This window comes from Lithobates pipiens, unplaced genomic scaffold (genome assembly GCF_037356315.1).
Source record: "Lithobates pipiens isolate NorthernLeopardFrog02 unplaced genomic scaffold, aLitPip1_a1.2 Scaffold_16, whole genome shotgun sequence".
NCBI lineage: Eukaryota > Metazoa > Chordata > Amphibia > Anura > Ranidae > Lithobates > Lithobates pipiens.
This window is the reverse complement of record NW_027507748.1, coordinates 207,514,502-207,530,905: the sequence shown is the minus strand read 5'-3', so window position 1 is coordinate 207,530,905 and position 16,404 is coordinate 207,514,502. Positions and strand designations below refer to the sequence as shown.

The 16,404-nt window shown below is 44.2% G+C and overlaps 1 protein-coding gene and 1 long non-coding RNA gene across 3 annotated transcripts in view; one reads left to right on the top strand and one right to left on the bottom strand.

Moving 5' to 3' along the window:
• The window catches only part of F5 (coagulation factor V), a 140,200-nt gene that overhangs the window by 25,416 nt on the left and 98,380 nt on the right, over positions 1–16,404 (bottom strand). The window contains exons 19-20 of the mRNA XM_077480938.1: positions 9,515–9,631; positions 9,247–9,318 (exon numbers count right to left, since the gene is read on the bottom strand). Coding sequence (XP_077337064.1) covers positions 9,247–9,318; positions 9,515–9,631 — 189 coding nt within the window. The remainder of the gene's footprint in view (positions 1–9,246; positions 9,319–9,514; positions 9,632–16,404) is intronic.
• LOC143982320 (uncharacterized) lies at positions 1,176–12,808 on the top strand. 2 transcript variants are annotated; one of them, XR_013274439.1, is made up of 5 exons: positions 1,176–1,268; positions 2,546–5,168; positions 7,162–7,289; positions 10,289–10,396; positions 11,975–12,808. It is a non-coding gene; the product is annotated as an uncharacterized LOC143982320 (long non-coding RNA). The 2 variants fall into 2 exon arrangements; XR_013274440.1 differs by lacking the exon at positions 10,289–10,396.

Sequence of the window (16,404 nt, the reverse complement as noted above, 5' to 3'; positions counted from 1 at the left end):
GAAACAAAAAGAGTGCTTGTCACTTATACCACATAAAAATGTACTGCTAAAAATAAACAAAGTGAACATGACTCATAATGGCCTTACTTTTGCTTTTGGCTGTTTTGGTTTCTGCTGGCTGCAGGCTCTGCTGCTTCCGCATGGATTCTGGCAGGTTCCAGAATTTAGTGGGTGGAGGAGACATAACCTCACCTGCATATTCATACAGTCTCAGTCAATCCCTGGCACAAAAAGTGGCCAGCAGGGGCTGGGGTATGAATAAATAGTATGGGGCCTGGAACAGCAGGGTCTATGTTCCTATGAGAAGACCCAACCGAGGGCTGAGACCCTATGGGCTGTTAACTGCAGAATAGAAGAAATTCATTTGGGTTCCAGCTCCAGCTAGAGTGCAGAGACCCACGTCCAGAGTCCCTGAAGCAGTGCAGGAGATCTACAGAGGATCTGAATGACATCCAGTACCAAGGCTGGCTGGTACTACAAGAAAGCATTACAGTACCCAGAGCACAGTGAGGAAAGAAAGGTGTGTTGTTGGTTCCGTGCAGTAGGCTAAATAATTAAGGAACTGCTGCCCCTACAGATACAGCCATTAGTTGGCCTTTGGGTATATTCCTTATCCATTGTAGATGGTGACAACTATTAATGGGAATGTACCCATTCCTGTAATTTTTTTTAAAGAAAGTCCTAGTGCATAAGCTGCCATTATCTTTATACACTTGTAAGTCTAAATAGTCAATGCTCTGTTTGCTCCAACTTACTGTAAAGGTTAACCTGTAGATATTTTGGTTGATTTCATCAAAAAATTCTTGTAGCTCATAGTCAGTACCTCACCATATTATGACAATGTCATCAATATACCTATGGTTCTGTTTAAGATTTTCTCTTCTCACGAGATATATCTGTTCTTCTTCCCACCTGTTTAGGAACAAATGCGCTATGCTGGGAGCATATTTTGCTCCCATTGCCACCCCTTTCGTTTGGGTGTAATATTCTCCCTTGTGTCACAAATAGTTATGGCTCATTGCCAACTTTAGCCCTACCAGTATATCCTTTTTGTTCTTGCAGTAGATCGGTTTGTCTCTGCAGTGCCCATTCTATACTGCCTACTCCTCCTTCTTGTACAAAGAATTTACATCCATTGTCACTAGGATGTCTTCTTCTCCCACTTCCTAAGCTCTGAAATCAGTTCCTTCTGTCTTTCAGATATGATTTACCTTCTGATACCATCGGCTGTAGGTATTTATCAACATATTCTCCTAACCTGGAAAAAAGTGAGTCTATTTTGGAATGTAATAAATGACCGGTGTTTTGCTGAGTCAGGAATTAAATAGCTTGCTTCCTTTTTTGTTGAAATTTCTTTGTCTTTTGCTCGTTTAATGAAAGATTTAAATTGTTTCTCATATTCTATTTTTGGGTTTCTCTGAAGTTTTTTTTATGTGTCTTGCATCCTCAGTAGCTTATTCATTTCTGTTTCTTAGTCCCTTTTGTTGAGGATGACCAATCCCCCTCCCTTATTAGCTGTGCGTATAATTGCTTCTTTCTTCTTTTCTATTTCTTTTATTACCTTTCAAACATTCTCTCTCCTGGATTTCTTCACCTTAAATTTTCTGATGTCTTCTCCTACCATCCTTTTGAAAACTTCTAAACTCTCATTGTGTTGCATTTTAGGGTTAAAAATTTAATTAATTTTTTGAAATTTGAATGCTTATACCGTGTATGTTTCATTTCTTGTTGATTCCCAAGTTCCTTACTAATTTTTGTAGGTCTATAAAGACCTCAAATTTGTCTACATTCTTGTCAGGTGCATATTTCAGTCCCAAATCAAATACTTTTAATTCTTCTTCATTAAAAATGACTTCACTTAAATTAAAAATTTCGTTGTTTTTTTCGCGTTGTTTTTCTTAATCCCCCCTCATTTACCTCTGGTCCGTTTTCTCTTCCCCATTTTTGGTGTCTGTAGGGATGTTCAGAATAGAATATAGAATGCCCATGTCACAAACAATATGTGGGTAGAACAACGGGACTCTTGTTTGTCAGAATCCGTGAACACATCAACAACATAAGAGATAGATTCAATAAGCACAGTGTAGCTAGGCATTTCAGAGACCATCATTGGAGAGATCCATCATGTATGTTTTTTATACCATAGGAAAAACGAAGAAGAGATGGAAGTTCCCATATATGATCAAATATATAGGTACAATCCCTAACGGACGTAGCCTTTATGATATCTTCACCAATATTTATGGCATCCTTATAGTGCCTTCTGAACAAAGTTGCAATGTCTGTTTAACAATAATAGGATTTGTAATATGTTGCATTTTAGACCTACCAAAACTAAAGTTTATACATACTAGTACACAATTATTAATAAGACTAATCTCCAAAACTCTAGGGCCATTAATGTTTTCAAAATGTAATTTTTTTTTTAAGGCATGGGTAAAATCTAATATGTCTTATATTTGTTTATGTTTTTACATCTTTTAAAAAATATATATGGTTGGTTCATATTGAATTTATTGCAATAATTCATCATAATCTTGTGCAGGTGGCTGACGCCCATGACGGCGTAACGGGGGAGGAGCCTGAGATGGCGACTGTGAGGGAGCACGGAGGGGTGATTGGTAGCAGCGGAGGTCCCGGAGCCGGCCAGAGGTGAGAGGGGCGCCGGGATGTCTGGGCGTCACTAGTGGAGGATACCATGGTCATCTCCAGCGGCCGCTTGAGCCTCTCCTGTACCCCATCTGCCCACCGCCTGAGAGGATTGGACGCCCAGTGGACCAAAGAAGGGAGGAGGAAGGTGAGACTGGCTCTGTGTGTGGGCCCGGTGAGTGATTATTAGCCAGAGCATAAGCGATTGGCAAGAGCAGAAGCCTGAACCCTCCTCGGGCGCCCTCCCCCCTACACCGGTAGTGTGCCTGAGAGGTGCTGAGAGATCGGGTGAGAAAATCGTCTGGGAAACAGGCTGAGGAGGGGGATCGGTTTATGGATCAGTGGAACCAAGAAGGAGTGATATGAAAAGCTGAGGTGCCTGGTGAAACAGCGATTATAAACAGAGGTTTAAAACGGCGGAGAGCTGGTTTGTTGAAAAATCTATCCTCTACCTTATTATAGTCTAGTGCAGTATCCCTCTGGTGAAAGATTGACCGTGCATCCTATGAATGGATTATAAACCGTTTAACTATTTAATAGCCTGGTTATGAACTGCTTAAGAACTGCTTAAGAACTGTGGATGGACGAGGAACTGACTCACTAGAAGGGCTCTGATTCCAAATAACTTTACTTGACAGATGGTGGTGTGTGAAAATTGGAGATATTATGGAAACCTAAGTGAAAAAAAAATGATTATGAAATGACCCCTCTTTTGAATATACAGGGGAGTGTTTAGCTACCGAAAGTCAACTGATGTAGTCTATATCTGTTAAAAAAAAAAAGGTCTTTTTGTTTTCTCCCGGTGTATGATAACCATATATAATTTATGATGGACTAAAGGATATCTGCTATAAAACTCTCTCCCTAAATATAAACGATAATAGAGAATAATCCCACCCCCATAGAAAAATACTATGAGGTAAAGTGCAAATGGAGGTAAAAGTGCGGTAAGAGTACAGTAAAATGGATATAAACACCCTTGTTAGGAATAAGTGGAAAAGAAAAAAGACAATAATATCCAGTCCACTGACTTTGTTTTTTTTTTTTTTTTCTTGAGTCAGCAGACTGAGAAAAAAAAAGTAGGAAAATATGAGAGGACACTCTCAAAGAGCAGCAGAATCCAAAACTCCCAGGGAGAGCCTAAGCACAAGTGCAAGCACAATTCTGAGGTATTTAACAACTATGGAGGGAAACCCAAGAAGTCCGGGAGTAGAAAAAAAATCTCAAGGGACGAAAGCAGCCAAGAAAGATCTAGCCAAACAAAGGGGGACTTAGGGGGATAGAGAGAGAGGAATTAGAAAGGGAGAGAGCAATGGAAACTAGTGGAAGGGAAGAACAGAGTTTATCTCAAATGCCAACTAAAATGGAGATGTATGAAATGTTTGAGAAATTGGAAAATTTGATAAAAAGTGAAATAACAATATGGATATGAGCCACCTCTTAAGGAGAGTAGAAGAAACAGAGGAAAAAATGGAAAAACAGGCGAAAGAAATAGCTGAATTAAAAACACAAGTAAAGAGACTGCAATTAAATCAGATGGACTTTGCATACAAACTGGAGGACCAAGAAAATCAGAACAGGCATCAAAATTTATGAGTGAGAGCTCTACCAGAACAAGATTGAGAAAACCTAGAGGCAATAATGCGAATAATATTCAACCCCCTGATAGGTCGAGATGTAGAGGAGGAGTTAAAGATTGATAGAGTACATCGGATCGGCGCTTCGGGTGGCACTGGTGTGTGTGCTGGCGCCCAGGTGCGCGCGCACCTATATGTGCGCCCGCGCGTGCACGTGCGCGCAGCTTGCTGCCAATCAGCCTATTTAGGCCTGCTGCTTAGACCGTTCAGGTGCTGCCTTATCAACAGCTCCCCGGTTCCTGCGGGGGTGCGCGTTCCTGTGTGCGCGGTGGTGTGCGCCGGTGTGTGCCCTTGTGTGCTTCGGCGCGCGCCGGTGCACGCTGTTGCGGGCACTTCGGGTGGCGCTTGTGTGTGTGCTGGCGCCCGGGTGCGCGCGCGCGCTTGCGGCTGCGCGCGCACCCATGCGCGCACCCGCGCGCGGCGCTTGGCGCCAATCGCCCTATTTAGGTCTGCTGCTTAGACCGTTCAGGTGCTGCCTGATCAACAGCTCTCCGGTTCCTGTTCCGTTGCCCGTATTCTGCATTCCTGTTTCCTGATCTCCTGACGACCCGGCTCTCCTTGGACACCTCTGACCTCTGCCTGCACCTGACCTCGGCCTGTTTGACCTTGCTCCTGCCTGCTCCTTCTGTACCTCTGCTGTATGCCTGTTGCCAAACCATGCCTGAACCCGGACCTGCCTGCTCAGTTCCTGCTCTGTACCCAGTTTGCCTGTGTCCTGCCTACGCACCTGCTGCTGGAGTTTCCTGCAAGTTCCTGCTCCTGGAGCCACACCACAGGCTCTCTTACCACTCTGCACTCTCAGCCACCTGTCTACTCTATCAGGGATTGTAAGTCGGACACGTACGGGAGACCACCCTCTGCCCCAGCGGACTCACCGGTTCGGTAAGTGCTAGTCTGACAGAAGAACAGTAAGACTAAAGTTCTTGGATGAGCTACAGGATTTTTGTAAAAAATTTGAGATTCCGGTCCCAATCCTCCTCAGACAAAAAGATGGAGAAAGAGTGATCAGTGGAGAAGGAGAATGGCAGAGAATTTAAAGACTGGGAGGGAGGGAGCAAAAAATGGATTTATAAGTTGTGGTTATATTATTGTTAAAGAAGAAAGGTAGTGGACGGATGGGGGGATGGGTGGGGGTGGGTGCCTCTTCAGGGTGCCTGTCCCGGGCATCCCCCCCTGCTCAGTGGTGGGGGGGATGCCCGACACAGGGGAGCCATAGTAGGAGCAACACCCCAGGGGATGAAGGTACCTGGTTAGGGCGAGGAGTTATCCTATTCCACGGGACTGTGGCCGAGAGGCGGCTGTGGGGGTGGCTGTGGGAGGGAGGATTTTTAGGGGAGGATAGAGATCCCAAATAGGGAAAGAATGAAAAGGGGAGAGAGATGGAAGGAATAATTTATTATGTGTAACTACCGTTAATTTTCTGACATATAATGTTAGAGGGCTGAATTTATCTGTCAGGAGACATAGAGTACTACATGAGATCCAGCAGTATGGAGCAGGGATAGTTTTTTTTTACAAGAAACGCATTTAAGCCATGAGTCTAGGATTAGACTGTACTTTCCACGATATCCTAATTGGTACTATGCTGACTCAATGTCGAATGAAACAAGGGGGGTAGCTATTGGTATGGGGAAGGAGGTCTGTTATACTCCGGAGGATAGACTGACTGATCTGGAGGGGAGATACCTGTTTTTAAAGATTAAACAATGGGGAGTAGAGTATACACTAGCCAATATATATAACCCCAATAGAGGACACACAATTTTTTTGAGGGAAGTACTGAATGAACTTTTGGAGTTTAAGAGTGAGTTCGTTATTGTAGCTGGGGACCTGAACTATTGGATAGAAGGGGGGAGGAACAAATAAGGTGGGAATTCGAGACTTTTTTTCAGATAAATGATACAGGGGAGGTAGCAGAGAATATAGTCTGGGAGTCTCATAAAGCTTATATCCGAGGAATCTATATTTCTATGGGAACTAAAAAAAAGAAGGAAAGATCTAAAAAAAGAAAGGAACTAAAGAAGGACATTTTTAGACTAGAGTAATCCCATAAAAGAGAGACAAGGAGTAATGGAGGACAAGAGGGCGAACTGCAACATAAACTAATTATTAAAAGAGAAGAGTTGAAAGACTTAATAGAATTAGAAACAAGGAAAATCTATAATAAGATAGCGAAAGAAAGATATCAATGGGGGAACAAAAATAGTAAAAACCTAGCTAGAATATTGAAGAAAAAAGGTCCATAAATTATCATATTTATTCTGATAGAATTCCTAAAAATCAAAATTGTCATCCTGAATTATCACGTTGTCTGACTCAGGCTGGGTTCACACCACAGCAATGCGGGAACGCCGCGAATCCGCGGCGTTTTCCCGCATCGCATTACTCCCGCCGGCAGTTCACACTGCCCTATGCGGACGGCTGGGAGTGTCAATGATATGTTAATGACACCCCCAGATCCGTCCGCATATCGCAGTGCGATCTGCCGACTCGCACAGGAATCGGATTGCATGGTGTGAACACCCATGCGATCCGATTCTGTTGCGGACCAAAAAAAGGGTCCCGTGCGAGTTTGCTGCGGGAGCGATGCGAATTCAGCCATACTATCTGTATGGCTGAACTCGCATCGCTACGGAGATCGGATGTGATTTGCACTGCAGTGCGGTGCGAATCACATCCGGATCTCCCCCCGCAGCAGTGTGAACCCGGCCTCAAGGGAACGTATCTGGTTCAAGGGAAAAGTCAAAGACTGATTCAGGAGGGGAGGTCAAAGCGGCACAGGCAGTGTGTGACCCTTGCCATCTATGGCCTCAACAAGTTCTAAAATTTTGCCCATGAAATCTGATCTTGTGTTATTAAATTCCTCTCTCAACAGGAAAAGAAGTTTGGGTGGCAGATGGGCCAGCAGAATGGCCAAAGGAAGTCAGGAATTCAGAAAAAAAAATGGTTCCCTGAGTGTATAAACTACCCACCCTGTTGGTGCTAACTGCAGAGCTTGATCTAGTGAGTCCATCTGACACTTTTCACCTGCCTTTGTGTTCTGTTATGTTCGTGAAATATTGTCCCAAGAAGGGTAATAATGACCTCTGTGTGTGGAGAGGGAAGACTTTTAGACCTTGATACAAAGCATTTGTACACTGCTGTAAACCCAGGTAGTGCATAGACACTGTGCCAGTGGGAAAAAGCCATAAGCCATTGCTTGTCAAAGCACACCCAGAAACAGGAAGAGGCAGGGCACACAGCTATAATAGAGTGAGGTACAGAGGCGCCCTGAGTGCACTGGTGGTGCAGGCACACTAGTCGCCTTAAACAAAAAAGGTAGCACCGGGCACAGGTGTGCCAATACAAAGAAATGGTGCTGAAATTTAAAATGAAACAAGTGCTCCTGGCTCCCAACTGTGACTAACAGAAGTGTGGTCACTGGCCACACACACCCCAACGGGGTTTAGTAGATATTAAGTAGCCTTGGTTATGAATATTTAAAGAGCTTCCACTCTGTAAATCCCATCCTGGCTTTGCCTTCTGTGATGGCATACTCTCACAGGGGTCTCTAAGGATAGGGTTCTGCCACGACAGACCACAGCCCTGGACCTGTAAAATTCCCTCTGGCTAACTTCATACATTGCACTTTGTGCCAAGGGGACCCCACACAGCAGGATTCAGGGTATGTCTGCAATGTTACAGGCTGGCTAAGCTTTTTCAAACCAGTGGGATTTAAGTATAACCCTCCAAGGTGCTGTTGAGGAGTAAGCTGATTTGGAAACTGCAGTAGAAGCCACAATGGCTTTGGTGCAGCAGGAATCTTGATAGAATCATAATCAGATGATCAGAAAGAGGGGAAAAATCTCCAGAGGAAGAATGAAAGCCTCTGTCAGTAGAGTACACCTAAGAACATTAACAATCAACTGAGGCTAGGTGGGGAGGGGGAGAGATGTCCTTACAGACTTCTCTTTTTGCCAATGTCCAATAATCTGAAGGCAGCTGCATACCAGCCAATGGTAATAGCCGGCGTTCTGCACTTTATAACAAAAAAATTAGTTCTTTTGTTTTTATGTCATTTTATGTATTCTTATCAGTTGCTACTTTGAGACTGAGCCTAGATCCACACTGGTGCAAAGCGGGGAACCGCATGTGATTTCAGACAGGAATCGCACCACATTCCTGTTCAAATCACAAGCATTTTTTTGCAGTGCGATTTGAGTCCATTCATTTTGCATTGCTCAAATCGCACCGCACCCACACGAAAAAGGTACAAGAACCTTCAAAGATCACTTGGGTGTTCACAGCCATGCAATCTTATTCTGCCAATCGCACGGTGTTTTGCAAACCATTTTTGGGGTGTCGTTAACTTAACATTGACACCTGCAGTGGTTCACATGAACAGAGTGAGAATGTGATGCAGTGCAGCAAACATTCAGGAATCGCTGCAAATCCAACACAACATTAGTGTGAACCTAGGCTGAAAGATCGTTTTCATTACACCAAAAATACTTCTACAACCAAAGTACCTTTTTAATTGTTCTTCAACCATACATTAAAAAATCCCATAACTAAACCTTAAACTTTATGTAAAATTCTTTTTAGCTTTGGATAAATGGAAATTGGGAGTAATTAGAACTACTGTAAGGTTTTTTTTTTCTTTGATGATGTTGTCTGTGTTCTGTTGGGGTTTTTTCCCTTTACATCCCGTTCAAGATACACAGGTGCACTTCAGAGGCAATCTCCCCTCTTAAAAAAGGGAATATCCAGTCTTAGAAAGGGTGTCGCCATTGGGAGATTTCCTTGTACCTTCTTTCCAGCATTTGGATTTACACCACCTTCTGTACCAGACACAGTAGTCACCAGGGCAAATATAGTGGGAAATTATCCCTAGCGTGGACAAATATAAAGTTTGGACTTTACATAGATTTACATTACAAAAAAAAATGCATAGCGGCACAGCTTAGAAGATTTTACTTACCTATGTAATGTGATGCAGTAATCTGATCATCAGATATCAGTCTGCTTGCCATGCCAAGAGGAAAGTTACATTCTGTAAAATTAAGCATTTTTTTATGTACAAAAATTGAAGCCAGTGTCAAACGCTAACCCTAAGCAACTACATTTTACCTATCTTTTAGATTAAAGACGCTACCTTCAATAGGCCTCATAATAAATAAATTGTTTTATGGCTGATTCATACAGTAAAATTATTTACCTGATCATCTCCATCCTATATTTCTCCTTACCTGCATTTGCAATGTTGAATATTGCTTGCATTCCTGCTTGCTGATATTCTGCCACTTCCGTATCAAGCTGCCAAAGACCAGGTTTTGCAGGACGCATTTCAACTGTTGCAAATGAACCTTTAACATGATTCAATGAACATGATTAATATTTATTTTTATTTTCAGAATTATAGATGAGCTAACAGTAATAAACTATCACCAGTGAAGTATAAAACCCAAACACAAAAATGTAATATGTAAAAAAAAATGTAATATTTTGTAGCTTACCAGTACTTAAAGTGATTGTTATTTTTATATAAAAAAAGACTTTACAAACATGTTATACTTTCCTGCTCTGTGCAGTGGATTTGCACAGAGAAGCCCAGACCCTCCTCTTCTTGCGTCCCTCTTTTGTGCTCCTGGCCCCTCCCTCCTGTTCCGTGCCCCCACAGCAAGCAGACTGCTATGGGGGCACTCAAGCTGAGTCCCAGCTCCATTCAGACACAGAGTCCTGACCCGACCCTGTCCGCTCTCTCTCCTGATTAGCTAGCTGATTGACAGCCAATGGTGCCGCTACTGTGTCTCAGCCAATCAGGAGGGAGAATCTCGGATTGGTGAGAAACTCATGGACATTGCTGCAGTGGGCTGCTGCACACAGAAGGCCTTTTATATTAATGCATAGAATGCATTAAAATAAAAAAAAAGTTCTGCCTTTACAACTACTTTAAGTGTGATGGCTGAATTTGTTTTCTTTTTTTACACTTTTACATTATTTCCTGGATGGACCTGCAAAAGCCAGTAAGATGCATGAAGTTCACCAGCTGACCTCATTATCACACACAGTGTGCCTGCTCTCAGCCCTCCAGCAGATGGCTCCCAGGTGGCTCCCACTCACCTCTGCAGGTACTTGCATTTCCAATGCATTCAGTGATCACAGTTCTCACTAAATATTCAGCCATAATTTTTTTTCCACATTACCTTCATCTTGCATAGATCTTTCATTTGGCAGAGTGTGCAGGTGCTGAATGGTCAGATAACCGTCTATGTGGATTGAGTTGTAGTATTGCAAACGGTAGAAGTGTGTCTTGGAGGTATGTAAAGCTCACCATACACTATACAATCTGATTGTACAATCTCCTTTAGAGCTACCACGAGCTATGTATTCCAAGGGCCTGCTTATTTTGATACAGAGTGAAAAATGCAACACACTTCACTCCAATAAACAGTTTTGGAGCTTCAAACGGTGATTGTCAGGCATAAAATGTTCCTGTGGGGAGATTCACTAGTTATATTTATAACTGTTGTCTCTGGGGCTTAAAATAAGGGAAAGATTATATGTTTGAGTTATCACTGGAATGGGAATTAGAGGGAGATCCTTCCAAAGGGGAATGCTTTTTTGGTGACTGCTGTCTAAGAGGGAATTTCCCTTGCTTTTGAGAGATTTCTTCTCACTTCCTTATGAATCTACAGGACATGTTGGGAAAAACAAGTCTGGGTTTTAGATATACTTTCTGTGTGAAGAACTTCCAGCACAGTATATTAGTACTGGACCCCCTTCTTCCTCCAGCCTGTTTCTGAAGCTCCCTGAGGACGCCCTGTATGGGTGAAACACCTTAAGATGGGATATTGAGTGTCCACGTCAGATCCAGTGATGTCACTTCCTGCTATTGGAACGTAAGTGTGTTTGGGTGTCTGGAACCACGGCGCTTCTCTCGCTACTAACCTCTAGACATATTGAGTGCCAGTACACAGGCAAAATATAATGCATGTGCAACATCCTAGGGGTACATGTATGGGGGGTACATTTTATATGAATAAAGATGGTGCACAATGAAATGTTTTTGTGATGCCCCTATACATTAATTTGAGTGGATTAGAGTAGGAGACAGGGGTCACTAGAATGGTGGAGTGTGGCAGCAGTTCCTTGGTTCAAAAAATGAGCTTTACCTGACATTGTTGGAGGGTCACAGGATTTCTGATGAGTTTCCATCTGAAGGGGGGCATGTGGCACTGATACATTTGGAGCACAATCAATGAATGTTTTAACAAGCATGTGCACAGTGAGATTAGGGAGCACAATTATCCATTACATGAATAAGCAAGTGCACAGTGAAATCTTGCTTGACACTAAGGGAAACCTATCTGTGTGATTTTTTTATTTCATTTTTATTAATGGATGCAGAGACCCAGTTGAAATAACACAAAAGATATTAGTGGTGGTGTAACTTAGATTTATTGTTAATATACACATGTCTTATCTTTGCCATATATAATATTTCTTCACTATTTAGTTGTACATAGCACAAGAGCTATAGCGCTGTCCCACTTTTTCATATATCATTCAGTTATGAAATGTTTGATTTTTATTTATTTTTTTATTCTGTGGCAGAATATTTTGTTACTGCACAGTTACTGGACAGTAAAAGGAAATGCAGCTGACTGATTAACTAATCTCTCTATCACTCTGCTTTCTCCTAACAGCATGGTGCAAAGAATACATTCAGAGGCCAAGGTGGATGAGAACAGTAAATTAAGAAGGTCCCAAGCCTCAATTGCTCCGCACCCTAAACTTAGCCAGGGAGTCGCACTGCCTTCCGGAGTCGATGAGAAGAGCCAGCATTGTGCTGCTTCTTAAACCAGGGAAGGACCCGTTAGACCCCGGTTCGTATAGGCCGATTTCGCTGTTACAGAATGATATCAAGATCCTTGCTAAAGTGCTAGCCCGGAGATTGAATACGGTGATCGCCTCCCTCATCCATCCGGATCAATCGGGTTTTATACCTGAACGGTCTACGGCAATCAACCTCCGCCGCTTATTTCTTAATGTGCAGTCCCGCACAGATAATGTGGGTGACAGGGCGCTGTTGTCGCTAGACGCCCATAAGGCTTTTGATAGCATTGAATGGGGATACCTGTGGGCGACTCTTGAGAGATTTGGGTTTGGACCTGGCTTTTTATCATGGGTACAACTATTGTATAATTCTCCATCTGCGGTAATAAGGGAAGCGGGAAGGGTATCAGCTCCTTTTCCCTTGTTTAGAGGGACTAGACAGGGCTGCCCTCTGTCCCCTTTACTTTTTGCTATTGCCATTGAGCCGATGGCAGCCCTGGTGAGATGCAACCCCTTGATAACGGGTTTTAAATATGGGCGGCTGCATGAAAAATTTATGTTATACGCTGATGATGCTATGCTGTTACTGGGGAATACATCTGGGTCTCTGGTTGAGGCCATGAAAGTGGTTCAGAACTTTGGGTCGTTCTCGGGTCTGGTGATTAATTGGACCAAATCGCACCTTATGTTACTAGATTCTTCCTCCCCTCAGGATCCCGCGCTACACGATATCCTGGTTGCTAACAAATTTAAATACCTGGGGATATGGGTCACCCCGCGACCATGTGAGTACTTATCACTGAATCTCTCCCCGTTACTAAGTAGGATCAGAGATAAAATGAAAGTTTGGGCTAAATTGCAAATGTCGCTGATAGGCAGAGTGAACCTTATTAAAATGATTTTTATGCCACAATTACTGTATATTTTACATAACACACCCATGGTAATTCCGCTTAAAATGTTTAGAATTATTAACTCCTTATTTAGAGCATTCATTTGGCTTAACAAACCTCCTAGAATACGACTGGAACAGCTTCAGAAACCCAAGGAGGCGGGAGGGCTGGCCCTGCCCAACCCGTGGCTTTATTATATAGCGGCACAGTTACAACATATTGCCCGTGCCATAGCAAACGGAAGGGAAACTGGGGGAGGGGTGGGTAATCCCGCCACTGCTCTCCTGACACATAGCGCGGGCTCGGACGGGGTGGTGGCTGGCCTGGAAGCCTTGTCGTTCGCCAAGTCTAACAAGCTCTTTCCAACGTACGCCCTACTTCAAAAAATATGGAATAAAACACGTCAATTGCAAAATGTGGAGGGCTTCACGGAGTATAGCCCGATATGGCATAATCGGTATTACGGGGAGATGCTTGGTCTGACTTGTGCTGAACGTTGGAGGCGATGCGGAGTGACTCTCATGTCTCAAATTTTTTCTGGGGGTAAAATGCTCTCTTTTGCAGAACTGAGGGAAAGATATGGCGTCCCTCGGGGTATGTACTTCTATTATTTGCAACTGAGCCATGCTGTTAAGGCTCAGGCTGGAAATAATCCCTGGATGCAATCTCCCACCCCAATCTTTCGGTATGTGACAGAAGTTACCAGTTTCAAAGGTTTTATATCCAGTTCCTATAGTATGTTACTAAATGCATCTATGCCGGGTTTCCCCGCAAGGGTAATTGCCTCATGGGAAAGGGATGTGGGAGTATTTGAGGAGGACCAATGGGCGGAGGCCTTACAGGCAATACAGGGTTGCTCACTGAATACGGCACAGCGACTATCGCAACTATACATTGTCATGAGGGTGCACCGCACGCCGGTTAGACTGTATAAGATGGGGATTGGGGAGGGGGACCTTTGTACCAGGTGTGCCAGGGATAGGGGAGACCTCATACACTTGCTCTGGCGCTGTCCCAAATTGCATATATATTGGTCAGGGGTCATTGATACTCTCAATGGGGCCTTCCGGGTACGGATTCCACAGGATCCAAAGGTGTGCCTTTTGGGTGTGGTGGATGATCTCCCGTTGGAGGTGCCAGTTAAGGAGGCCATAGGGAGAGCTCTTTTTCAAGCACGTAAACTTATCCTTCAACACTGGAGAGCAAGTGACCCCCCGAGGTTGAAGGAATGGATAACTCAGATGGGGAACATGTTAAGCATGGAAAAGTATATTTACCAACACAGGGGCCGGGCGGGACGATTTGAACGACTGTGGGGACCCTGGCTTGATACCCCCGGGCTGTCACCCTTGGAGCTGGTTATGGGTAGGTTGTTTATTTAGGGAGTATAAGGGAAGCTATAATGGGGAATGTGGTGTTTTAGAGGGCGGGCAAGGGGGCACTGGGGCTGCGGCCCGAATGGACCGTCTTGATTTGTGCATGTGGTGTGATGTTAGAATAGGGAGATGACTTATATCGCTTGTGGTGTATGACTTTGATAAGTGAAATGTGCCTTTATATGTATGCTGCTTGAATATGTATATTGCGCTGATTATGTGATGACCTGTGTGTATTTTTGTACCAATAAAATCAGTTTTGAGTTAAAAAAAAGAAGGTCCCAACATTGTACAATTAGTCCAGTGGGTAAGCTCGGCTGAACTGAGCCACTTACAAGCAGTAGCAGAGGATTGTAATTCCAGAACTAGTTGCAGATACCAGTAGGTGTTTCTCGGCAGTTGATGAAGGAGAAGTTGGTATTGTTCATTCTTTATAGAGGTCATGGCAGATTGCAACTGGGCACATACAAATTCTGGTTGAGTCCTAGAGATGCAGTGACTGGGAACCTTGTAGAGGTCTGTTATGGTGGTGTGGTTTTGGAGTGGGACTAGCAAATTACCCATGGGGACTTTAGACAAGGTGCAGGCTGCTAATCCCTCCCCCGACACCCTGAGATCCTTGTGGGGTTCCACCATCACTGTGGCTCCTTGCAGCTTTTGTTTAGGGGGAGTAGCTTTTGTTTGGGGGGTATGGACGACTTCCACCCGCTCTGTCTGTTGTCTAGCTGAGACAAATCACATCACCTTGAGACAAACTACTCACATGCTAAAGCCCTATGCATGTCCACCCAACTGTTCCATCTTGGTCAGCAAACTGGTAGGTCCAGGTCCTTCAGGATGCTCATGCCCAGGACAATAGGCACTGCTAAACTTACTGGGCTGTGGGTCACCACAACCCCTACCTGTTCCATCTATCCGTGTCTTCACCCAGGTAACTCCTTCCACCTCGATAGGCAGATTACTGGACTCTTTCAGGGACAGCCAAGATGGGTCCACTTGATCCCATGTACCGAACCGTTGGATATAGAAGTCATACTCCATAAGGGTGACTTTGGACCAATTGTCAACCAAGCATGGGACCATAGTCATTTACTAAAGAGTTGACTACTGCACTTGGTACAACCAGAGTCTCTAGCATTTTGGGACCTTTTGTGCCATTCCTGGTGATTGTCCATCTACCTCAGGAACCCCTAGTTTAACTGTGGCCTCCAGGTGCACTTACTTTCAGATTGGCCACAGTTCCTGGCTACATGCCCAAAGCGCCCACACTGCCAGCAGTTTTGGTCTTCATCCGGGTCCCTCCACAGTGGATTCTTTCCCTGGGAGAGGAGAGCTAACACTTGCTTGAATGTGGGCATTTCTTGCCTCATGGATGCCATGCTCTGGGTGAGTTCCTTGGTGGTGTGCAAGGTCAACAGAGGGAACAGCGCTAAGGCCTCCTCTCTTATGTTCATATTTCCTTGCCGCAGCAACAGTTGCTTCTGCATCCTCCTGCTCCCCAGCAACTACCTCCTCCTTGATGTCAGTAAAGGAGAGGGAGGGCTGCACTCTTATTTGTTCCTGCAGGGCTCTCCTGACAGAGCCAGTGTCAGCAAAGGCACATTCTTGTGCACAGGTGCAGAATACCAAAAAGCACTGTCCTTGGCAAATTTGCTGATGCGTGTGCATGCACAAGCAGGCTATTTAAGCTGCACTATGTGCTTGAGTCACTGTCGTTTGGTCTAATATGTTTTCTGAGTTTCTGCTATCGATTTCTGTGTTGACTTCCTGCTGTAAACTCAATGTGCTTCTGACTCTGAATGCCATCTGTACCGGCCCCTGGCTTGTCTTGAGATTTCCTCTCTGCCTGCTTCTTCTGTTCATCCACCTATCTGCTGTTACCGACCATGGCTTGACCTCTGACTAATCATCTGCCTGCTGCATGTACTTGATCTGCTCACTATTTGCTGATCTGGATTGCCTGACCCTGCTTACGAACCCCGCTTCCTTCCCTGCATCCGAGCCTGCTGATCTGTGTCAGTCTCCTGCTCC